This window comes from Diadema setosum, chromosome 14 (assembly GCF_964275005.1).
Source record: "Diadema setosum chromosome 14, eeDiaSeto1, whole genome shotgun sequence".
Classification (NCBI taxonomy): domain Eukaryota; kingdom Metazoa; phylum Echinodermata; class Echinoidea; order Diadematoida; family Diadematidae; genus Diadema; species Diadema setosum.
In genome coordinates this window covers 38,728,825-38,756,227 of record NC_092698.1, presented here as the reverse complement: position 1 = coordinate 38,756,227, position 27,403 = coordinate 38,728,825, and the positions used below count along the sequence as shown (strand labels likewise).

Here is a 27,403-nt window from a genome sequence, read left to right as displayed (position 1 = left end):
TTCGCATATGATATTCAATGTTTGTTTGTTTGTTTTTTTTTTTTAATATCTGACTATTAGACCAAATGATGATTACTAACTTTGAACACCACACAACCAAATATAAATCTATAGATATTCGGCACTGTCCATATACTCACACATCTCACACTTTCGACCGAACCTCAACGTGCAGGGACAACGCAACAACGCAGCAAGTGCAATGGGAATGGGGAAAAAACGAAATTCTTTTAGAATTGAGTTAGATATACCTGACAAGCGGGATCCAAATTGAGAAAGACAAAGAAAAAATGATAATGACCCACCCTAAGTGATACTTTAGCCTTACAAGCAAAGCGTTTAGAGTACCTGTCAAAGCTCACTGAGTATTTTGATGGTGCATGGTAACAAGTTAACTGCACTTATGCACAGATAAGAGCCTTATCTCACACATTCGCGAGGACTGGTCGCCGACCTCTAGCAATCAAAAATTTCTGCCAACCTTCGACAACCAATCGGCGACCAAACCCTCAAAGTTTTTTATTGGGGACTCTTTGCTGACATTCGGTTGTCCACAACTGCCAACCATTTGCGAATCATTTGACGGCCGGTTTGAGAGCACTTTGCGAGCGTTTTGCGAACCAAAAATGAAGATAAATATGCAAATGCTCAAAGAAATATCTGCAAATGGTCTGCAACTGGTCGGCAAATGGTTTGGCAAGTTAATGAAGACCACTAGAAATTGGAAGCCGATTGGTTGCTGATTTCCGTTTGCGACTCGGCAACATTAATGCATGATAACAAAATGTGTGGACACGTCAATGCACATGGATGCAGACACTGTTACAGAAGAAAAAAAAAAAGGTTTTCAAAAGCGATTATTATACATGTAATCTGGTTGGCAACCACTTGGCGAATGGTCGGCGATTATTCTATTTGATCGGCAATTGGTCGGCAACTGGTTCCTGACCAAAACTCTTCATGACAAGGAATAGAAATCACTGCAGACCAGTCGTTAGCAACCAGCAGACCAGTCGTTAGCAACCAGCAGACCAGTCGGCAACCGGTTGCCGACCCTTTTAAAACAACCATAATAACTTTTGTTGACCAAACGTTTTTGATGCAACCTAGAAAACATCTAGCCGACAAAAACTGGTCGCCGACAGACCGCTGACAACCATTTGCTAATAAAAAAAAAAATGAAATAGATAGATAAATAAAAATGCGACGTGTAACAGCAAACTCCCAACCAGTGATTTCAGACGTCGTAGAATGGTTGGCGACTGGCATTCGTTTATGTGTGACTAGAACCTATTACTGACATTTTTATGAAATTGCCTGTACTGTAGTTATAGACGCTCTATCCCTAACCTTTCGTACTGTTTCGTACATACATGTAGATGTTTTAAGCTCAGTTTTACAAGTGCGTCCTATATTCATATATTAATATATCATCACATATTAATATATTCCAACTACTAACATCGGAACACACGGAGGAACATTTCGGCAGCTAATGTTCTCTGTAATTGCTCAAAGTAACAGGCAATAATGAAATGATTATAATTGAAACATGGTTGCTTCTGTTCAGTTCAGTTCAGTCATTACTGGGGAGTTTGCCAAATCATCTGTACGGTGAAAAGTTCACAAGTTCACAACCTTCCTCTTCGGGAAGCAAGCCAAGTAATGAAAGACGATCAGTAAAGAGAGTGATGAGATATGGGGTGGGGAGCGGAGTATGAGCCACAGGCGTTGTAAGAGGCCGGGTCAGGGAGAAGTAAAAGGAGCACATACTTAAATGTTTTAGCACGTAAGTTTCCGTATATATATATATATATATATATATATATATATATATATAATATGATGAGGAAAATCATACTAACACTATCTTGTTCATTAAAGTAAGGGACACAACTCTTTCTGGAGACAGTGGATCAATGACTACCACAGTGTGCGTAAGCAACCACTAGCAACAACAACAAAATTACAATAAAGATGGGTGACTGCTGACACATTGCCAAAAGTCAAATTACTTGTTTCGTGATGCAATCTCTTTTCCAGCTAAGATTAAATTTCATTAATTCAATTTTCCAGTTTTTACTACAAATTAAAGTGTACATTATAACAACATCTCTGTCAGTCACACAATTCCTTCAAGAACAGTACTGTAAAATATCTTCTTAGATATACTCTACCTGACACACTGTTTTTAAAGTAAATAATATATACTGGTATGAACAAGTGACAAAAAAAAAATGCAAGTGAAAATGAAAGTGAAAATGCATCCAGTAAGGCATGTTAAAAGTGGAAAGTATAGAAAGATTGTTCAAGACGAATACTCACAGACTGCCCCAAGTTCTTCCAGGTTGTCGAATGCACACGCACCTGTTGTACCCAGCGTGGCGCAGACCTAGGGGAGAAAGAGTGCATCCAAAGTGGTTTGGACATCGCCAATCAATGTACCTTACAAGCCTCTCAGTTAACCTTCACTATGACCACCACACTAGAATGGGATACAAATAACGAATAATGACACACGTGCAATGTCAGGCATCATCTCAAACGTAGGACTTACAATCAATTTAGGCCAATCTATGTTACTCGTGTGAATATCATCTTGTCTGTTAGGTTAGGCTAAGGAGGGTGCCTCACCCATCCCAGATTCATGCTTATTAACCTAAACGACGTCTACTTTCAAATCAGGTGAAATGGGAGCACAGTTCACAGTACGGACTGACGTCTCTGACAATAAGTGCAGGCACAACATAATGTGACTGTACCCTGCCATTTTTACGGCTAAAAAAATGATAAATTTTCAATTTTCAATTCTTACGCGTCTGCATCTGCTTTAATTAATTGATGAGCTATTACTCGGATGGAAATTGTTCCTGCTTACCTTCAAGATTATCCATTCAGAATTTAGTTATGCACTTCTGAATGTTGTACGCACATTAACCTCATTATAAGACTTGAATAACATTAACCCCAAATACCACATTTAAATACATAGAGAGAAATGTGTTGTTGTCGGTGTTGTTTTCTGCACAGATGACGTCAGAGGCCTTGGTATCTTGTCAATTGTAATTAAAGCTCTGCTGAGCCTTAATGTTAAAATTAGAATGAGAAGGGAAAAAAGGCAAAGTGCAATGTAGTGACAAGGCCTTGTGGACTCACATAGAAGGGAATGAGTCCATGCTCTCGATCCTGTGAGATTGCAGCACGTAACGCTTCACCGCGCAGACTGAGTTTTTGGTCCGAGGGAACGTGGCGGAGTTTGACCATCGCCAATACTGCGTTCTTCTCTAGAGAGGAGTGAGCCTGCGGTAGTGGGAAGGACACAACTTATTTAAGAATGCATCAAATACATATGAAACAGGACTCTTAATTTCAAAGAGCATACCATATCCACAATATCTTTAACATGTTGGATCATCCTTTTTCATTTAATTTAATATTTATCCTACGAAGATACATCAAAATAACAAATACACTACAAAATGATAATATTTACTCTAACCTAATACCAACGACAAATGACAGGAAATGTTGGGGTACCGAAAAAAAAAAACAAGAAGTATGAACTGGGTGACAAAAAAAAAAGAGCCTGTTTGATTACACGTCCCGTTAAATCATTGATGCTGGAAGAAGACCGCATAATTTGCATAATTCGCATAATTTGATAAAGAAGTACTCACCTATATATTACAGCAAATTACAAAACAAAACACAAGACAAAAGCCCGAAGCAAAAACAAAACAAAACCCAAAAGAACATAGGTAGCTGAGGAATAATAGTCGAAAACACTATTACAAGAAAGATGCACGATTCAATTCGTTTATAAAGTAACATAAACACATTTCCAGTGTACACGCGTATACTTTTCAACATACTCTCACATTCCATGGTATGTTGTGACGATTAATGTAACAGTTGAAAAATAACTGCAATATGATAAAGCTCGGCAACGAAAACTGAACTGGCCATGCAGGAAATTCAGGGTCAGGAATACTACTGAAGAAGATGAAGATGGGAGGAAAACGATATGCGATATAACTATCTCTGACAAACTTTAATAACCAATCGCCTAAAATGCGATTGAAACTAAATGGTGGGAAGTAGAAACAGGTACATTGTACCGATAACATCGTCCACCAATGATTACAAAAGGGACAAAAGTGATAAATAATGATTAAATTGACTTGAATTACATCTTCTCTCTAGACATCTCTCTTCCCCTCACTCTAAATCTCTGTCTCCACACACGCACACACAAAATCATATATTGTAGGCAAGTACCTGGATGTACACACAAAATCTATGTATTCATGTCGTATATATATACATGAAATATGTACATATACATACAGCATAAAGGAACATTTCTCATTATACTCCTGAAGGAGGCATATAATGAAATAAAACTCTCAGGGACTACAAACGAAAAAGGAAAAAGTCTCGAATCCTACCTGATCGGTGCAGTAAGCAACTAGCTTGGAGCATATTACTGCCTCTTCCATGTCTTGGTATTCTTGGCGGGTTTGAAGCCGTGTAATCGCTTCTCGTCTAGCAGCAAACATGGACACAAGTGTTGCTTCGCTCATTGTGCCCTGGGAAAAATGCGCAAAACATCATTCACCGTCTTTCAATGATACAGTAGGCCTACATAAAGCTGTATATACTTGAAATATTATTGACAAGTTCCGATTCTGAGGCAATTAAGCTACTCCTTCCCCACAATCCATTCATAATAATGTTTCTTCCATCACTATACATTTTCTAACTAACCGTCGAAAATATTGCAATTATCATATTATGCAGGGTTTATTGATGCGGTGCCTTGTGAATATTCAGCGTGTATAAAACAAGATTAAGTGGTACGCACCCTTTCACTAGGCACTGATATTGCATGTATTACAGGTTTTTGTTAACCGTGTATAGCTGGCACGGCACTTGCCCTCCTATAGTATCAAATCTTGGTGTTTTCCAATAGCTGCTTAGTCTACGTTTGAATGGTTTAAGTTCTGTGTTCATTGAAAACGATCTGGATTGAAAATGTGCAAAAAGGAAAAAAAGAAATCAGGGGTTTCAATATTTTGAGAGCAGAGTGCTATATGTACAACACGAGAAGAATTATTATGTCCTTTTGAATTCTGTGTTGCTGTTACCTGATTCGTCTATTTAGCTTGAGAGATGACTCTAGAAAGTTATGGATGGGTTTATAGGTCTAAGAAAGAAATACGGAGAAGATTTCAACCAATCTATATAGCTCCGAATGTTCATGTAAGAAGATCTCATTTTGACATGAGAAGAGAAAACAACATTCCGATACAACGATGACAATGGGTCATGACATGTATCTTGCCAGGATATTCGCTTATTCGATCGGTGGGGGTATACATGCACATCCCACGGACACTTATGATAATGGACTTTTCTGCGTGTTGCTTTTTTCTGTGCATACATCGAAACATTTGTGCTGTATCCATCATCTATTTCATCATATAATTTTGACAAAATGAGAGAAGACTATTGTTGAATTTATAGAGGGAGCGATTCCAGCGGAGCCGCACTAAACATATCGACCGTGCGCAGCCGCGTCATTCCCGTACGCCTGCGGGCAAGCCGCCCTTTCCATGTCCGGAGAATCAGCTGGTGGAATTACACAAGCGAATACCCTCGTAGAAACACCTTGCTTCAGATTAACCCACTCTTTCTTATACTCCGCGGCTTTAACCGTTGCAATACACTTCTATCCTATTCCCACGGCTAAATGAACAAATCGCGCCAGCCAAGATATCAAGGTATTTATATACTGTTTCTTTCGGCAGTTAATTTCCGCTAGAGGATGGTTGTATGGGGTAAAAGGCTTTTTTCTCTCTCTCTTGCCTCATCCTGTCGCATTGTCGTGCCTTGACTCAATTTATTGAATGGATACAAGCAAGAGCGGCAGCTGATTTGGGGAATGCGATAGCTGAGAGGGAACATCGTCATGTACTATGACGTCAGCGATGCGCACGCTGTAGAGTGACGAAAACTGACGTGTGCCTGAGACTCTCTTACAAAAAGAATGCTTCAAACTAGAAAACATTGCGTTTATTTCTAATAAATTGAAACATAACATTGGTAAATGAGATATTTCAAAAACTTGAAGACTTCTTGTAGAATATTATGTTATCAGTGTTGAGGCTACATCTGTTGAAGAGTCAAACAGCATAGCGTCCAACCCTTCACCAGTCTTTAAAATGCTAACATTGAACTACTTCTTTCCCAGGTGAAAACCAATGGCTTTGAAGACAAAATAATTGAATATCTGTACCTGAATGACGCCCCCTCCCGGTCCAGATGTATCACGATGTGTAAAGATGCTGGGCAATCCGATTAGGTCCGCTGTAGGGAGCAAAGAAATTTGTGCTAGTGTTGCATCATAATAATAAGGGTCTCTTGAATTGCAACACTCAAAATATTCACAGTGGTTCGCAATACCATGAACATGAATACACAGATGACAGAAACAATGAAGACACTGATGATCAATTTACAATAAAACGCAGGCTCTGCAACATCACAAAAGTAATCAAATTTCTCCCAAACGTGTCTCTCAGAAATAAATGACCGGCGGCTGAACAACACCTCATACAAGTCATAAGAATTAGAAATTTATGTAATGTGTTTGAAAACATCGTCATTAAACTGATTACAGATAGTTGTGGAGCTTGGTGGAATACTATTTTTTATTTTTTATTGCAAAGAATGAGCTAAGCGTAAGTCCATCATCAGATAGAGCAAAATTAAACCTTTCTAGTAATATCTGACTTGTAACATAACGAGGGATATTCGGAGGTAAAGTAAGTGTATGTGGGTGTATGTGTTTCTCAGGGATTGGGGGAGGGTATATAGATTAAGTCATTGCGGATTTTCTTTTGTTTTCTTCTTTCCTTTTTCTCGTAAATCCCCAGTGAAGTATGTTTCATGGTTTGGGTTTTTGTTTTTGTTTGTACAGTACAAATTTGCTTTATAACATCATACTGTAGAAAATGCAATGAAATGAAGTTATACTGCAGAAGATGCAATTGTAATAACAGGATCTTTATTTGATTTGTTGCATCAGTTTTTTGAAGGAAGTAAAAAAAAAAATCAGAAAAAAAATCGTGTGTGCGGTGCATAAGCATTTATATGCAATTAAGTTAATAATTTCAAGTCATTTATTACCTTTTTTACATCTAAGAAAAGATAAAAACTGCATGCGGGCCGTTCTTACCATTCAAACAATATTTCAATTGAAAAATTGTCAATTTTCCATTCAATCGTCTTCACAGCAACGTTTGAGTAGCAAAAGAAAAGAACGGACAAAACTGATGTTTCATACATTCAAACTTGATACCAAAAAGTGATGAAAAGAAATGTGTTACACGTTAATTCATATTATCAGGAAGCTTTACTGCTTTGTGCTTAAGATTTTATGAATGATATTCTAATGAAATATCATTGAGGTTGTGGTGTGTGCTATGATATCTCATTTTAGAATGTAAGAAATACCTTCTGCATCATCATTTTGTTTCAAATGTGCATTAGATTGAATATGTACAGGCCCCCTACAAAAAAACAACAACAATTTATGTTGCACCACACCACAAATTCATCGTTTTCTCATATTCTGCTGTAAAAGGAATCCGTTATGACGCTAATTTACACTATGATTACGTAAACATTTACTCTTGTCAATTTTATAAATCATGATTTACAGTTATATCACCTCAACATGTGTACTTATTATATACCTTCTTTAACTTCTATAATCAAAATATTTGGACATTACAAAATATGAAATTTCCTCAAAATCATTCTCAAGTAACGATATAGAATGTTAAACTTGCTATATCAACAAAAAAAAAGGGAATGAGAATCAGAATAGATATCTATTGATTATGTTATACATCTGCATACCCACTGTAGTTTCCATGAAATGAAATAAAATAATTATTTTGTCTGTAGTTTTTCTCCGAATGACTGTGTAAAATGATCCCTGTCCTATCTCGTCGTATATGAAGTTAATTTATGACGTCACCTCGCTTTGCACTACTATGAGCTTTGTAATCCTATTATGTTTGCTCTAAGCCAGCATGGAATAGCCACGATTGACTCCATGTTTGAAATAGGCAAAAACTGGCTGTAAACGGAGAGGAAATATGGGAAGCGTGAATCATGATTGACCGAAATTGCTGCCTCTACGTGATTAGGGGGTCGTTGAGTGCTCGTCTCCCTGCACGCATTAAGCGAACGACAATATTCGTCATGATATTGCAGCGATGAGGCGCTGACTCTGCCTCTCTCTCTTCTTCTCCTCTCTCTGTCTCTCTCTCTGTCTCTCTCTCCCTGTCTCTCCCTCTTTCTCCCCGTCTCTCCCTCTTATCTGCTGTCCTTAGTCACTCTCTGCAGATTCGGTCCAATCAAACTAAAGTTGATATTTACGTCATAGCAAAGGCTTCTCGGAAATACGCATGAAAGCAAGGTAACAAACCTAACGTTGAAATAAAATAACCAGCGGTACCAAAAAAAGAAAAAGAAAATAAGAAAAGAAAAAGAAAACTGATGGTGTACGGAAAAGATGTAATTTTGTTGAGCCCATTCAAACTACAATATGACAACAAAAATAATGATGAATTTTGGTATGTCTTGTAAATGATTAGTCATCGTATTTCAGAAACTAGAAAGATAGATGTATTTCATTCGCACAGGTGGCAGACTGCTTTCTATGTAGTGTAGTGCAGCGTTGAGAGGAGTTGACTCGACGCTCTATTACTTTATTTTTCCCCCATAAGCAATACTTGGCTTCCATAACGGTCCGACATCAGCTGGTTTAGCGTGATATTATTCTTAATCTGGCACTATGCACTGTCTTACAGACACTCTGGAATATAATATGCAACAGGTCTTTCGTGATGTGATGTTACACATACGCCGCTTGATTAGCAATGTCTTCTGCCCCGCCGACTCCCTCTTAACATGAACACAATATTACATAATAAACATGTATAGCTTAACTATTCGCCTTTATTTTATTACATATTTTTACCTAAAATGCAACGCTTGTACGGAACATGTTATGCAAGTTTCAGCATAACAGGAAATGAGTAACACATTGAATTCTGTTTCGAAGAAAATGGATAGTTATTATGGAAAATATAATATAGAGAGAGTATAACGGCACCCATACCCCCCCCCCCCCACAAAAAAACAGCTTATATAGTACAAAGTTTATAGTCATTAAGCATGCTTTTTGTTGTTTTTTTTTTACCCAAGAGAACTTGTGTTTTTTTTTTCAAAGACCCCCAAACCAGTCGAAATCTTTAAGATTGCTATCGTGTTTAAAGCAAGCAAAACGTGTTTGTTATGATGACATTGATTCTGAAGGATTAAAGAAAAAATCCCTCCATTGTCTTGCCACTCCTCTGCAGTGTAGCATTTTTAATAATTGATTTGAACAAAGTGATTTCCTATGTTAATTGAAGATTGCAGCTATATGATTGTTTCTATTCATAAAAAGGGGGCGACACTAGTATTCTACCTAACTACAGACATTTTTTCTATCTTATCCGCATTTGCTAAGCTATGTGACAAGATTCTTTACAATCGGTTGATGTCATACTTATGTTTTAAGTCTATATTGTATATAAAAAAATATCATTTCGATCAGTATATTCTACCTATATGGCATCATTTGACGAAATTGCAAATGTATATGAAAGAAGAAAAAAAAACTGTTTAGTACCAATGTGTCGCTACTTTGAAATAATTAAAGCATAGAATGAATCAGTGGTCAGCGCTCACGCACGCAAGGATAATAACTTCAATTCGATTCAACAGTTTATTTATTTCCATCAAAGAAAACAAAAATATGATTCAAAGCGGTACAAATTGTCAATTGACTTCCATTCATCTGATAAGGAAAGTTCATTAAACACAATTAAAAGTATATGCACGAATGATGTTCTAATAAAAAAAAAGAAACAATGCACATTTTGTCATGATAACAAAAAAAAAAGGAATCATTATAGAGATGAAAAAGAGAAGATAACTTCTCCTTAAATTGTTTTCAAACACACGGGGAGTGTCCTTGTACTACCGCTTTATTGATAGTTTTTACACATACTATGTGCTATGACTCAGACTCTTCTTTTATGTGAAAAACGGGTGATATGTTCGTTATTCGGTAGGTTTGTTATTCCAAAATACATAAATTCATAATACCTAGATGTTTGTTAAGCCAAAAATTAAAAAAGATTCGTTAATCAGAACATTATGTGGCGGTATTCCGAAGGTATATACCTAAAATAAGCCAGAAGATTAGGATAAGGATGCTTCGTTTTGCCGGCCACTGCTTCAGGAGTAATGAGTGTGTTTCCAAACTGATACACTGGATGCCCAAGCATGGGAGCAGGAAACCAGGCAGACCAGTGATCAACTTTGTAGACACTGGTCTAGACACCAACGAGATAATGACCGCAATGCTGGACAGACAAACTTGGAGTGCCATTGTGGATCGAGAACACCACTCGAATTAAGCAAGTAAGCATTCCGAAGGTTCGTTAATCCGAAAATAGAAAGAAGATGCGTTTTAATACACTTTCTGAATTAAGAGCCTTTTCTCGTTCTCGGATTAACGAACCTTCAGAATAACGAACCTTCGGAATGACAAACCCTGTTTTATTTTTCGGTTAACGAAAGACCGGAATATGAACCTTATCACATTTTCGGATTAATGAATCTTCGGAACTACGAACCTTCGGGATAACGAACCGTATGTCGTTTTCGGATTAACGAGCATTCGGAAAATGAACTATATCCGAAAATACAAGCTGGGATATCGATGGACTCTTCTACTGAACTCTACTCTTTCATAAACTCAGTTATGCGGATAGTATCCGCTTTATTTGGTCGTGAAATCGGAGTGGGACCAGAGTAACACCCACACAACTTCGACGCTGCAATCGATCCGCGGACTTGGAGTTTGTGAATGCAAATTAAAAATAATGAGAATTATTTCCAATGCGCGGTCAAAAGGTCACCTCTTCATGCACGCCATCTTCGGAGGAGAGTATGCAGTACAAAATATAATGACGATTATGGGCGTCTTTTCACGGGCCCTCGTCATGCTCGTGAAAAAAAAAAAAGTTCGCATTTTTTTTAGGGTTTCTGAACTCAATTTTTTAGTAGCGTGTCCACTCATGCGTGATATCAAGATGCGTTTGGGAAAGGGGTATCAGTGGAGGACCACTGCATTAGTTATTGAACTAGTTTGCCCCTCTTAACATCTTCAAGACGTGAGTGATGATATATCTTTCAAATCTTTGACATGCATCTGACTCTCCTCACAGAGCTGGCATGTCGGGGACATTAGTACTGAACATTCTTTTAACGACTGGTTTAGTTGTGCGTTTCTAAAAGTGATGGGGCATTTTGACCTCATGTCGACTTTATATTGGAAGAGGATTCTTTGGCAGAAAAGATCTTCTGACTGTAAATGACGCAAGAAGGATGCAAAGAGCTGCAAAGAGCTGGACTGAAGTGGGAAGAAAGACAAACCTCTGCCTTAGCCATCGGTGACATCCCTTAACCCTCTGTGTGTAACCTTTATTTCCTTTCCATAGGTTCGTGTGAGAAATTCGTGCATATGTTGACTCACTGGCACAGGAAGAGAAAGGCAAAATATTAGCCATCAAAGTGGACCGGTAGATCTCAAAAGATTTTCTTTCTCTCTCTCCCTTCCTTCTTCTTCCCCTTTTCCTTTTTTTTTTCTTTTCCTTTCCCTATTTATTGACTTTATTGACTTTTACGACTAAAGTTAGTCTCAAAAGTGACAAAGATAATTAGCCCAGTCAAATTTTCCCAGAACAAATAGAGGCGCTGAGCAAGAAGCAGTCCTGATTCTCAATGCCGGTTTTAATTTCTCTTCTTCTGCAAGAAATATAACCCGTCTGTATACAGTCAAAGATTATTCGATTACTGGGTCCCACAACTCTACCCCTTTCAGAGTAGCATCGTGGTCATGTTTGAACACGCTCATTATGAATGCGGCGCTGAGAGACCATTTGAGCTCACCGTCCCGTCGATGGAGGGGAAATCATTTTCAACTCTTGCAGCCAAACTATTGTATTATGATGCAAGAGAAGATCTGGACCACAGGGAAAGGTTTTATTTCATCATCTTATCTTCCCTAATTTGATATCGACTTATGGACGAGGAAACAATTTCCGTCTATAAATACCACGCGCTCGTTGTTTTTGTTTCGGAACGCATGCTGGTGATTGAGGACAGGATAGTGGCCGAGTTCAATTGAACACGAGAGCGCACTAAACTCAGTGCCGCTTTTGGCCTTAGATATAACTCCATACAAGAGACAGGGTATGCGGTGGCCTGTCGTAACCTTGTTAAGTCGCAGAGCTGGAAAATGACGTGGCGTCTTCTTGCCATGTTTCACTGCAAAACTGCATCAACTTCGCTTCACCATCTGAATTATCCCGCACAGAGCTGAGGCACTTTAGATTTGAGTTACACGTAAATGAGCGTGTTGTCTAAAAGAGTCGGGAGGAAATTTGATACAACCAATCGCAAGATATTTTTGCATCTCAAAGCAGTATTGAAATGACTGTAGGTAAATTTCCCTAAACGCAGCATTTCTCCTGGAATGATGATATTGGAAACCATAGCTACAATTCCATGCATCTATTGATTGGGATTTATTTTTCAACTTGGAGAATGATTCAACATACCGACATGATTTTATGTGTTTTGTCTTGTGCCACGATTTCAGAAGTCAGTTGTAGAAAACAGACGCGCAGGAATTACTTATCCTAAAAAATATATATTTGAATTCATCAGTACTAAACAATGGTCTCAAATAAGAAAACATAAAGCGTAAAACATCAGAGAAGTATTTGACAAAGCAACTATACATTTATCCAATTCTCTATATTCTATGTTCTAATTAGACAATATGATAATATAATTCCACTCAAGAAACATACCTTAACCGCTTTCAGTGACTATTTAATTATCTGCTTTTCAGAATGTCTTGTTTATTTCTTTGTCTAGTTGCACACAGTAATTCTTTACTGTGTGCAATTTCATGGTTACCATGGTTACTGTAACACCTGTTACCTGCACAATGATTATATATATATATAAAACATATATTTCAGACTGTACACACAGTGATGGTATGGAGAGACTCTCTGATGTCACTTTTCTAGTTTCTTGGTATGTCGCATTTTTTTCCAAATTTTCTGTTTTTATACTGGACATATCATTTTGATTTATGTACATACATTTATAAATTTGGAGTGGAAATAAAAGTTTGAAAATGAAACGGAGAGCATTAAATCTGATACACTAACAGATTGGTACTCCCTTTAATTTATGCAAGGTGTTATGTGCCACATATCATGAAAATCTAGCACATTCGCTTGAAGATTAGAATGAGATATACATTCTAGAGTTCATAGAGACGTTTGTCGATTAGGTGGGATATGTAAACCCTCCTACAGGTCAAAATTAAATGAAGTTGACTGTTCAACTACTACGTGGGAGAACATGTGAGTATAACGATGTCTCCGTGATGTTTGGACTCATATTGATACTCTCGTCTGTATCGTCGATTTCAATAACGGTCAAATAAATAATGTCCACAGCTTCGTAAACATTTTGTTAGTGCAAATAATTTAGTTCCACGAAAAGCCTTTACTGACAAATTGTAAATTGTAATGAACATGATTTTGCAGATGCGACATATGTATTCAATAGAAACTTGCTTATTTCTGCTCAACACTCATCAAATCTTTAATTTTTGAAGGTTCGCTGATTCGAAAACGAAATAAGGTTAGATTTTGAAGGCTGAACTTCAGGGATAACGAACCTTATTTCATTTTCGGATGAATGTACCTTCTGGAAAACGAATTTTGGAATTACGCCATAGATTATGGCGTAATTACCCATTTAGGATACATGGGGAATAAAAACGTCTCGACCAAGGACGTAAGCACTGGATGGGAATCGAACTCGTGTCCTCCGATTGGTAGTCGGGAGTCTTATCCACTATGTCGCAGGACTCACAATCACATGTGTAAAATTGTCGTGCGCTCTGCATGTATATGTCCGATTCCTCGCTCGTTCTCCTCTCACGCAGATGCAGACGCACCCTCCCACACACACACAGACAAACAAACACACAAGGACGTACATACGCATACACACACATTCACAAAAATAATCGTAAAAAATTAATACAGGTTTCGTAAGTTTAAAAAGGTTTCTTAACCTGAAAAGATAGGGACAAAATAGAGGCGCTTTACAAGAGGTAGTGACAAGTAAATTGCTGATAATGCAGTCTACAGAGACCACGGAGAGGACAAACCGAGGTAAATTGATTGCAAACAGTCCCTGTATAGACAATGAATAATGCAGCGCGATACACTGATTTCGAGAAATGAGAGACCTCCATCATGTAGCCTACTGTAATTTTGTCTTGTGACTGTCTTCTATATCAGACAAATGAGAAATTGAAACGTTTTCGAATTCCTCTAGGTGAGTTCATTAACCTTGTTTAACAAATAAAAAATGCTACGGCGAGATGATGAAATGTTAATGTATAAAGCCACGTTTTTTAGTGTTAAACTTTTCATAGCGTCTCGCGACGAGTGAAATTAGTTTGCTTGAGTTGCTCCCATGATTCGTCGATTCGCTAGCAGCTGGTTGCGTCTTGATTTGTGCCTTGATTTGAACAAGTTATGGCTTGCAATTACGGGCATCTTACACATTGACCTCAGAAATATTGCATGAATTTCGGTGAAGCTGACCAGTAATGTCCACTAGTAGCTACTACATAATGCATTATTACGCTGATTTGCTTTTGTCCGAATTGCCCGAAGGCGCCAAGTTGACATATTATGCTTCTTCTTTCTTTTTTTATCACAACTTGGTATATAGCAAGCAATCCTTAGCCAGGAAGTTCTCATCAGTCTTAGATAGCATATAAGGTTCTCATCTTCCTGAACATTTTCACTATAAAACTTAATGTCATTGTTCAAAGAGGTTAAACATGACAAGCCTTATTCTCGTAAGCACGTTGTTAACGTGGGGGGGGGGGGGGGTGATGACAGAGAGATCGGGTAACGTGAACATGGAGACCCTTTATGCTAATATGTACGTTTTAATGAAATGGTTGTTTTGCATTGCTCTCTGTCCACCTGTCCTTTATTCTTAAATGATCTAAGAAGTGGTAAAACAGACCTGTATAAAAAGTTTAACAGCTATCATCAATATAGAATGTTACTATAAAACTGTGCATGCGTGTAAAGCATTCGGTCAAAACCCCCTCGAACATTCAAGATTGTCACGGCAATAACCATTAAAGACATATTATGTGAATATGCAGAGAACGTAAGGAGGCGATTGTCATTCTCTCTACTGCTTAGTGAGAAATAACGCACAAGAATTGATTAAACACCAACATTTGACGAAACACAAGTATCACATGACATCAATGTATTCACGTAACAGTAACTCCAGACAAAGGCATGAGGATAGGGTTCTCACGAATAACTGCAACATTGCCGCCACCAAACAGAACATTAACGTCTTAACAATGCAAAGTAACAACCTTAATATGATATGAAGTTATGAGGAACTGCCAGAGATACTTGTCATGTGTCTGTTTTGCTGCATGTATATAATACAGATAACCAAGGGAAAGCAAGATGAAGTAGAGAACACAACTGATATGTTGATGAATTTGTCTGTCCTGTACTTACCTAGCCAGTCCATGACCACCTTCTCCAACTCCGTGCACGCCGGACTCGATGCCTGTAATAAACCGCATTTTTCTATGTCAACCTTTACTCGACGATACGTTTATAGTAACTAGAGAGGTTGATGATTAGACATGGACTTACTTTACATGGACATTCATCGCTAGTTAATCAATTCATGCACCTGTTTCTGTCAAAAGCGTCACAATATAATTTTAAGCATGCTTTCCTGCTTTGATCTCATCATTACCGCCGACAGAAATACAGGTACTTTACAAGAGAAAGCAAATATTTTGACTGGTTGATTGTGATTTGATATGTAATTTTCCCATTTTTCGCACATTGTTCAGAATAAACATAGAGAGTAACGGTAGACGACATGTATGTTCTAAACATTAAGCAACATTACATGTATGTCCACAAGTGCACATTTTAGCAATAACCAATTTTGTAACACAAAATTTATAATGTTAGGAGGTTTGGTATTTATTCGAAGGCATTTGAGCCTGAAAAGGCACCTCAGCCAAATAATCAATGACGGAAATGAGGAAAATATAATTGTTCTCTTGTCAGTGACGATCGATGCATGATTGACAATAGTCATTGTCCAAACATTTGAATGTACTCATTAAGATGCACATGATCAGGTGGCGGTGGTGATGATGGATCAAAGAAAGACATCTGTTAACAGTCCATATGTGTATTAACTCCATGAATTGATCAACGACAACAATCAAAGGTACTGACAGTTTTATCCATGTCTTTAGACATTTCGGTAATAAGTTTCCTGGTTACTGTTACATTATGACTAACATGTCTAGTGTTTCCTTGCTGTATATTTCTCAAGCTTGTACAAATTCTGTATGGAATTGACAAAATAACTCCAAAGAAAACACAAATGAGCAAGAATTTGCCATGAATTTCTACAGTTTCAAAAGAAGTTGGTTGAAGGGGTAGGAGACAAGGCCGGAGCAAAAGTTATGTCACCGAATGAAATAAAGTATCATAAAATATGAGATGAGAAGAGTTCGACAGACGTGAGCCGTTATTGATGCCGCTGGAGCTCACAAGAGGCAAGATTTCTCTACGATTCATTAGTTATTCATCAGGTTTATTCTTTCCATAACCCTCAGCCATCCATCTCCACGTCACACGGGCACGTTCGTCGTTAATTATCTTGGAACAGGGTTTGAGATATACCTTTCTGTGTCAGCATTAGTCACTTGGCGGGATAACTGACCTTTTTACCAAATAGCACCTGTCAGGGAGGGTAAAAACCTTGGAGCCATAAGAATTTGACATGCTCTTTGAGAGAACAGTTTCCTTTCGCTATTTTCCGGGGTGCCGTGAGAAGTTCTTTCCAGAATAATGATGTGTGTAATGATATACGCGTAAAAATCTATATTAGCTTTCCGTTTAGGTAATAAAAGTTGAAACAAACGCCTGTACGGAGTTCGTTATGGACTTTTAATAACAAGTGTAACGCGTGCGGATTCTGGCAAAGGATTTCCTTCTTGTGAAGGATGTGACCAAGGTACGTGGTACAGTGTATTTACCCTCTGCTCTAGATTAGCTGATAGAGGACTGAAATAATAAATTGGAAGCCTAAGACACTGATTTCATTTGAGAATGGTATATTTGTATCATGTATTCCATTATGGAAGAGGGGAAGGGAAGACAAATCCGAGAGACATTAAAGGGAAATCCAGTCCAATTATAAGTTAGTCTCATTAAAAAGAATAAACAATCTTACGAGTTCAACGGTAAAAATTTGACTAAAATCGGATGAAAAAATAAGGAAGTTATGACATTTTGAAGTTTTGCTAATTTCTGCAAAACAGTTCTTTTACAGTGGATATGAATGTGCAAATTAGTGAGCTAACCATGTCATAACCTAACAATTTTCCATTGATCCTGTAATAAAAAATGACGAAATTCAATGTTTTTGTCATTGAAGTCTGAAAAATGACGTTATTCCTTGTTGAATAACTTCAGAATGGTAATCGGTTGGATATACTAGGAATTGAGCCTCGGGCATAATTGCGTTTGAATGAAAAACTGAAAATTTCAGAATTGTACGTACAAACTATGGCAAGTTGTGAGGGTATATCATGACATGCTTATTTTGCCATTTGCATGTTCAAGAACTGTTTCCTGAAAAATTAGCGAAACTTGAAAAACGCCATAACTTCCCTATTTTTCACCCGATTTCGATCAAAATTTAATCGTTGAATTTGTAATATTTTACTCTTTCTTATTAGACTAACTAATGTTTGGACTGGAGTTGCATCTACACCAGCTAAGGTTCCATAATTTCAGGAGCAAATCCAACTTTGGCTGACATAGACAAAGGTCCTTCATGCTCTGGCTGCTTTGTATATACTTATGATGTTTTAGTATGTTTCAGTTTAAAAATAGTGATAATAAAAAATGTCAATGTCCTATGTTTCAAATCAATTAGTCATGTTCCTTAACATGCTAAGGAAGTTATGATTTATCAAATTAAATATTGTATGCATAACGATAATTGAAATAATGGCAAGGTTACAGAGATAACAGACTATGAATTCAGGTCTTTTCTGAACTGTACTGTTTGAGTACATTAACAAGACAGTCATTGTTGCACACTTAAAGCAACGTATTTAAAATACTAGAAGTGATAATTTCGATGTGAACAAGTCTGAATACGTAAATGACGTCATGCTGTAAATATGAATTCGAGTTTATTATCATCTATTTCAAGCAATTCTATTTCTTCTAAAGAACCCAAGTTGATTCCCTTCACATTCGAGAGAAAATCGGTAGATTTTGGACGTGCGCCGAGAAGGTTAGAGAAATCATGAAAATCAATCATGTTTTCTTCACTGTACTACCCCGTTTAAAGATAAATTACTCAGCATGACAAGTCATCCTGACTCTCGGGGAAATTTAGCTTTTATCCAATTGTTTAAAACCACCTTACATAATCAGTGATAATGCCTTTTTTGGTACAAGACTAATAACGAAAGGAGCATACCGGTGAATCTCTAACACATTGTCGAGGCTTTACTCGAGAGAAAAAAAAAATCGTACACATTGCATTTCTGTATCTTTTGGGGGCTTTACAAAATTCATAGCAAACAACGATTAATGAAAATTTAAAATTCAACTCGATTCAGTTTGATTCAATTCTATTTTTCAAACAAAAGATAAAATGATATATTTATATTATTTTGTATATAAGAAAATCACAAAGGATTTGAGTACACAATGGTTGACTGTATAATGAAAATTTGACTTAACAACTTTAAAGCATCTTTACGTAGTTTCAAATCAAACTTGTTATATACATTATCCATTTTCTGAGGAAAAATGAGGGTCCACTAAAAAGCAGTGCTTGTATACTGTGGACAACTCATGCAATCGACGTAAAAAAACGACTTTTTAAAGGGAAAATATGGGTATTTCAAAACAGTAAGGACCTTGTAGAACAAACAAAGCAGGAAAAAATAAAAACACAAACACAAAAGCACGGCAACACAGCATGATTGTAAAGAAAGGTCAACAGATGCTTTACTTAACACAAGCAAGATAATTAAGTTAACAACAAAATGTCGTACACTGTGGTGTAACTTTTAGTGATCTGTTGGCCTTCCTCTAAGTGCATCCACTTGCTTATCTTCTTATTTCTTCTTGATGTTTTTAATTCATGAGCGCAAATAAATCATCAGCGCAAAAAGTTGAATACGTACCCAGGTAAAGCCCAAGTTACCAATCGCGTCAGCCAACATATCTCCAAGCATGGACGGATATGACGTCAGAGCAGGGAAGTAAGCGTGCATGTGAGGACTCTGCCAATGAGTGATCTGGATGGGTGTGGAGAGCAAGCAAACACTGAAGATGATGACTCTGTAGGCCGGCTTATACACAAATAAATATTCGTAGATTAACAAATAAACTTATATATATATATATATGTATATATATATATATATATATATATATATATATATACATTTATATACATATACATGACCCACTACAGCAAAAGGATCCGAAAGTCGAGGGAGATCGATTTTCTGAAACATGATATCATTCTCTTACTCTTCCACTTTCATTTCATATGTAACATGACTCATAAAAGTACTCGGTTGCGGAGATATCAATAACGTTATGAGAGCATGTTGAGTGGTTTCGAGAAAACCGCCTTCAAAGTTTTTTGTTCGTTTTTTTTTTTCCGACGCATTTGTGATCAAGGGGAGGAAAGACAGTTTCCACCTCTTGACAATAGAAGGTTTGCTCCTAGCAACCTTCGTGATGTTCATTCAAGCTTAGCGTCAGTGGTCTGCGCACATTGTTTACATCATCATCAGAAATTTATTTTTTTTTTTTTGGTGTTTTTTTTTAAAACTGAGGCTGCAAAAAATAACGAGCTTTGTACATTTTTGTAACAAACTTATGAAGAAAGTAGCTAATGTAGTTAATTTGTCCTATGGACAATGCCAGAATAATGGCACGTCTCCCGGGTGGGTGGTGAAGGATTTCTGGTCTGCCGTACTGGCCACTGCAAGATGGAAGTTAGAAGTTCAGTGTCGCCAGCACAGTGTGCTGCTACTCCAAAGCGATAGCTCGCATTTTGGAGTTAGCATTCCTATCATGGTCTTTATTTTGATGTCTAGGCTGCTACACCTCTAGGCGTTGTGCCTGCCATAGGCAGCCAAAGTAATTGTAGCACCTCTTATGGGATTCAGAGCCCCGATACCACAGGAAATTAGCTTGGTAATGTGCTGGAACGCCCGGCAGTACTTAAGGCTAAAGAAAGAAGGAAAGGTGACTCGTAGGCTGATAGTGATTGGGGTCAATTACCATTTTGTCTCTCAGAATACACCGTCGAAATCTCGTCAAAAATAGTAACAGTGTCCCATAAATGGAAACCCGTGGTGATCACTAGGCTGACAAAGCTAGAACAGGCTTCACTTCTTAGAGGACCTCCTGTCTATATGTCTATCATTCTCCTGATAAGTTTTCCTCACATCTTCCACTTTGTTTACATTCGTAAACTTGCATTCATCTCTCCTCTCTCTATGTTTATCTTCCATTTCTCGGATTAGCCAGTTTTTCTGCTTCTTTTTCTATATCTTTTCTTCTACTTGTTTCATCCCAAAGTTTTCCTATCCTTTTCCTTACTATTCTTTACTGTTCTGCTGCAGACTTGTGATTCATGGATATATGAAGAATAAAATTTCAAAAATTCAAAATCAAAATTCAGAATGAATTTCAAAATTTATTGGAAAATTCAAATGAACGTATACATGTTTTGATTCTTGGCTAACTTGTCGTGTGCATTAATAAATGTTCGACTTAATAATAAAATTGATTTTTTTTTAACTAGCTCTTTTTGCGTGTCAGTGGACTTTAAAACCATTGCACCTCCGTTCGTTGTCTGTAAATATTTCGTACTTTATGTTTATATCTTCTGGTGGAATACTCACAAACCAATCTTCCAGATTACATAAAGAATAGGACAGTGGACACACGCCACTGGCAACGATACAACCTTAATCTTAGTGATATTCGTGCATATCCTCTGCTTATCCGCAGAACATCATTTAGAACAAAAAGTACGGAGAAAAACGAATTATTTTTAGATATTTGTTGGGTAACCCGCATTTGGTCATGTGATTATCAAAGTTTTCTTCTGTTCTCTTGGGATCAATCTGCCGAATGATGCTGTGTTTGAAGCAATCTTGGCTTCAATAATCGTTAGCAGAGTGAGATTGAATCAATTTGAATGACGTCATGGAGACTGATATAATGATTTTTTGTCTGCACTTTTTCCTTTGCTGCCTTTCAGACTTTCGACTTCTAAATTGAAAGCGAATGACATAAATGAAGTGATATCGTTCAAATTGGTATAGATTTCTGAATTGTCTGATGTTGGGCGCGCACTGTGATATATGCATGTGCGCAAGAATATGACAAGTCTGTTATGTGTGTCTGCAACCTGGGCGGAAACCTTTTCCCTCCAATTGAGTAGAAAGGAAAGGGTAAAGGTAACTTTCCATCATCTAGAAAAATGGCGGCAAGAATTTTCCAAAAATAACAAACACTAGATTAAATTCTGTCGTCACTTTTAAGAGGAAAACAGGCTTTAAATGCTACCACAATTTTTAGCATTATTCTTTTGCATCGACATCCTTCTCTCCCAGCCATGCTATGTTGAGGTGATGAAAATGATGCGACATGAGATGCTACTCAACCTTTAGGCAGGGACCAAAAGGTAGGGTAAATGTTAAATTGCTTCTTCCCCTATTCATGTTATGTGACGATGTTGTAAGGCCGTTTTACTTTGCTCGTTCTGAGGCATGACGTCACTGTTTCATATTTTCAATCTAACCTCCATCGCCGATATCACGCCCCTAATCCGTGCTATAGATGCATTTCCTCCGGTAGGGATAGATGACTTGGATACCATACCCATCCTCGTCTTCTCAATTTGACGTCAATTTATCGCGGAAGCACTCTGCACAACGACCACGATTCATCGACGATTTGATCGTCCAAGAATGACGAAGGCTTCTGCAGTGAGTTCAGACTGATCCAAACTTCTTCCCAATAGGGGGATTTATGATAAGGCTGGTAGGTAAATTCCACTTGCATGATGCCAACAGCCGCGTTATATTGCAAGATAAGAAGAAACATCTTCCGTTAAATTATGTATGGAAGGGATATAATGCCACCAGGCATAAAGGCAAAGCCGCGGCTGGTGGGAAAGGTAATGGGATGCCACGAAATGATTCTCATGGCAAACGCTGAAAGAAGTCAAAGAAAATACTCCCATGACCCGTACATGTCAAGGTAATACTATTAAGATAGCAGAACGATGCCAAGAGAAATTAGGGTGAGAGGTGGAGTGAGAGGTGTAATCTTAATGTGTATATGAATGCATACTTATGATACCGTCCAATATTTGAAAAATTCTAATCATCCGCTCAATATATATATTTGTGTATGTGTGAATATATATGTACGTATTACATAATTATATATGTAGGGACATATATGTACTTGTCACGACATCCAGTCATCCACATTCAAAACATATCACATCCCTTAGTTGGAGACTTACCCCAGGCATGATCACCCGCTCGATGTCTGACATAATGTCACTCCATCTATCGCCTTCAATGGGGGCGCTTTCTGGAATGAGGTTTCTCAAGTAACCTGGCTGTACGTCAGGTAGAGTGCGTCTTGATCGAATCGTCGTGAGGTAGTCAGCGATGTAATCAACCATCTCCTTACCTGAAAAAAAAAATGCAAATAATCAGTTCCATTATTCCGTCGTTCTCCAATTCCAACCAGTATTCCAACCACACACAAAATGAGTAATGTTCATAGCATTACCTTCACTTCACATTGTACACGAAGAAACTAACTGAATAATGAAGAAGATTATTTAAAAATTTATGTAAATCGATGTTACCATGAAGGATTCATTAAGGTAAACCAATTTAACATACAGCTCTTCCTCATACTTTTTCATATTTATACGAATAACATAACATAACATAACATAACATAACATAACATAACATATCATAACATAACATAACATAACTCTCAGTGTGTTGTACTGAACCGTTTTCATGGTTTTGGAGATGAGATCATGCCTGGACTCTAAATCTTGGGTCTCTGGTTCGCGTCCTCCATCATAACAGCGGCTGTAACCAAGTCAAGGTACTATACGCCCTGCTGGAAAGAACTTAGTATCCCACAGTGTCTTCACACTGTGTTCACATAGTCGACTATGTGAAAACGCTCGAATTTAATAGTGTGAAGATATTTCACACTGTGTTCACAATGTGTTCACACTGTGGGACACTGTATTCTTTCCAGTAGGGTATACTCGTCCTTCAAACGACACGTAAGTCGTCACTATCGTGGCAGCTCGCTCATAAGCACCTTTATTCAGCGTTTCCTTGAAGGAAACCCAAACCCAAAGAGCAATGTGGATTGAGTGAAAGCAGCAACATCAGTAGAACACATCGGTGAAAATAGAGATAAAGAGTTCTCTATAGACACATCCAAAAGTTGTATTTACCTTTTTCGCAACACATCGGTGAAAGTTTGAGGAAAATCGGACAAATCGGATGTAAAAGTTATGAATTGTTTAAGTTTTGGCGTTGGAATCGCTGGATGAGGAGACTACTAGAGGTTATGACGTATGTGTGAACAACAATATAAAGAAATAAAAAATCGAAATAGTTTATTGTCTGGTGTACATGTCTGCCAAATTTGATGCTTTTGGAAGAATTTGAACGAAAAAGTCCCTTGCGCCCTCCACTAGTTATGTACTTCTTTCTTCTTTGATTCAAAAGAATCATACAATGTGATTGTTTTGCGCATGGTTGATATTACAGTGTACCTTGTTTCACTCTTTGTTGGATGCAAAATGAAAATTAAATTGAATTGAATTGAAATGAACATTATATTACGTGAAAATAGAAGTCATATGTTACTTGATAATACGCAAACTATGCATTATTGTATAATATATACTGCATAATTTTTTCTTTGAATAATATTGCTACCCTACTATACTATCAATCCTCTATCTTTTAATCCATCCATCTATTCATCCATCCATTATTTCCATTAACCTCATAAAAGAACTGGTCAGAAAAAATGGAAACAAATAACTAATATCAGACCACCATTCAGCTTGTAGGAATCAGTGGTCATGGTGGTAAGACGACCCCTTCCTACAATAACACAGCTTTCTTACATCCTAACCTCTCTATTCCAATGACTCCATTAGATATCTGTTACGTAACGGTCTTTTGACTAAGATATCACATATGCATTTAGGAAGATTACAGAGCTTACATAATTGGGCAATTCATATAATACATTGTATGACCTACCCGATCAACATCGTCGTAACTATCTCGCATCATTGCCTTGATAATTCATTGCATTGGCTTCTAGGGAAAGAAAGGATTGACGATAAGGTTCTTCTGTGTATATTCAAATCATTTCATGATAAGACACAAAATTATATTAATTGTCTCGAGTTATGTTACTCTGACACATGAAACCTGCGTTTGGATTATCCTGCAACTCAAAACACATTAATTTAATCATAACAGCAGCCGAAATGGAACAAACGCCTTCCACATATCAAAGCTGCAAATCACTACAAGTTGTAAAATGTTACTAAAAGATGTGATGTAGTTATGTTACATTCTTTATCGTCCCTAAATGCTAAATAATGATGGCGATCATATAAATAACAAAAAGGACAGTAATGATTATTATAATGACAGTAACATTATCATTGTTGGAATCTATTCAGATTTCTTTTCGCAGTTGGACAGCATACAAAATTGATCATAATTATAAGGAATTGACTTCAGCTCCTAGCAAAAATTAAAATATAATTCAATTTTCACTTGAACCATTACTTATGTATCTGGCTCATAGAATTCTCGTTTTTGCGTGAGGCAGTATTTAATGTTTTCTTCAAGTCTTATGACTCTATACAATCGAAATACCGAGTCTGCTAATTCCTTTTTGTGTAAAATGTTAAATTCCCCACCCAAACCCTAGCAACGAAGGAGTAACTGGTCGTATCCGCATGCGATGAATGACTCAATAAATCCAACAATAATAGCATGGCGTAGTGAAATATTGAAATATTGCTACCATTTTGCCTATTATCCTCTCACTATTTTTTTTTTTGGGGGGGGGGGGAGGGGGAGTCAACATTCACCATTATTCTTCGTCTCCATGGCATTTGAAGACGATTGTTAGTTAATGATAATAATAATAATAATAATAATAATAATAATAATAATAATAATACATTACATTTGTAATGCGCTTAATACAATGTTTCTAAGCGCATTATTATTATTATTATTATTATTATTATTATTATTATGAACTTAACAGAGAGGGCGTTAAATGAAATAAAATAAGTTAAAAGAAGCTGAAGCAGCCAATAAAAGACACATTTTATCAAATGAATTAGACTTGAAATTAAATCAGTGAAGTGAAATTTAAATCAAATGAAGTTTCTCGAGATTAACGGGTTTATTGATTCAATCAAGTGGAATTGTCACACACTTAAAATGTTGGTTTCCTGAAGCACAGACATGAATTTAGATATTACAACGGAAATGTGGATGGCTGAGATTTATGTTTCTAATTTGGCTGAGTACGCTACTCTCTCCCTCCCTCCCCCCCCCCTTCCCCTCTGTCGGCAGGCAAATTAACAATTTGTGGCTATTTCAAAACCGTGCTTTTGAAAATTAATGGCGTAATAAATGGCTCTGTAATCTCTAAATGTCCAATCGCAATCTTTGTCGCTGGAAATGTGCATTCGAGCTAATTATAGAAACAGCGCTATTTTCTCTCAATTACCTCTTATCTGTTTTCGTAATTAATCTGACATCTGACAAACTCATACTCTTGCCTAATTAATCCGTGAAACACAACACCGCAATGGATTGAATGGGTTCCCACTCTCTGGAAAGGATTTGATGGATGAGAGAAAAATAATGGAACTGGCTACATGTCGTACAGGTACCGGCAGGCTAAGCATGAAAGTAGGAGGGAGGATATTGTGGGGAGGATGATATACAATTATTCATATTATTTGTATGATCTGCTCTGCTAAAAATTGCAACGTGGATGTAGCATAAAATGACATAAAGCAAGGTTTCGATGTACCAAATAAAACTGGATATCAATAGCAGAAACAAGCCTAAAAATACCAATTTCAAGGATGGAATCCTGCAGTCATTTTGGAAGGTTCGTTTCAGTTTAGTTAGAGTTCATCAACACTCACACATGATACATACATGTACCATGTACATACATCTATTTACATTAATTCCTCAATAGTTTATAGAGAGGATTGATAAATAATTGTAGTAAGATTCAGTGAAGTAATGGTATAAGTAACACCCCTGCCGGAAAGAACACAGTGTCCCACAGTGTGAGAAACACTCTTCACACTGTTAAATTCGAGCGTTTTAACAGTGTGAACACAATGTGAGTCATCAATTCATAGTGTGAAACAAAGCATTACTATGTGAACACTGTGAAAACCCCACCACAGTGTGAAATCATCTTCACACTGTGAACACACTGTGGGAGAGTGTGCTCTTTCCAGTAGGAAAAGTGCAGCCAAAGAGTGGCAACGTAATGATAAACTCATGCATCACCATTAAAGCTAGATAAAATTATGTGATGTGTATTCCAATATGACTTCGCTTGTGTCTGTATGTATTGCTCAAAAATTCTTCCAGGAAATCTCATGACAGACTGCATTGAATTACGATTTGTATCAAAATGAAGACAAAAGCTCAACAATCAATAACGTAGTTAGTGATTATTGAAACTTTTATTCGCAACTTCAGCAGAATGAATTGAAAGTGAACATAAAAGCAATAAGATGGTCAAAGAATAAGGCAATTCACATATGCAGTATAGAGGCAATGGAAAATGTGGACTATTTGAAAACATAACTGCTATATACAGGAAGCGGCATACCTCAAGCAAAGACTAGATATTTGAATTTTGAAGCAATTACAGTTGAAATCAATTTCTAGTAAACAAAACAAATACCGCCT

General features: G+C 37.2%; 1 protein-coding gene across 1 annotated transcript in view; it reads right to left on the bottom strand.

Moving 5' to 3' along the window:
- The window catches only part of LOC140238348 (aromatic-L-amino-acid decarboxylase-like), a 30,681-nt gene extending 6,175 nt beyond the window's left edge, over positions 1-24,506 (bottom strand). The window contains exons 1-8 of the mRNA XM_072318281.1: positions 24,476-24,506; positions 22,894-23,066; positions 19,517-19,630; positions 15,789-15,840; positions 6,299-6,369; positions 4,449-4,589; positions 3,157-3,300; positions 2,326-2,392 (exon numbers count right to left, since the gene is read on the bottom strand). Coding sequence (XP_072174382.1) covers positions 2,326-2,392; positions 3,157-3,300; positions 4,449-4,589; positions 6,299-6,369; positions 15,789-15,840; positions 19,517-19,630; positions 22,894-23,066; positions 24,476-24,506 — 793 coding nt within the window. The remainder of the gene's footprint in view (positions 1-2,325; positions 2,393-3,156; positions 3,301-4,448; positions 4,590-6,298; positions 6,370-15,788; positions 15,841-19,516; positions 19,631-22,893; positions 23,067-24,475) is intronic.
- Between the last annotated feature and the right edge of the window lie 2,897 nt (positions 24,507-27,403).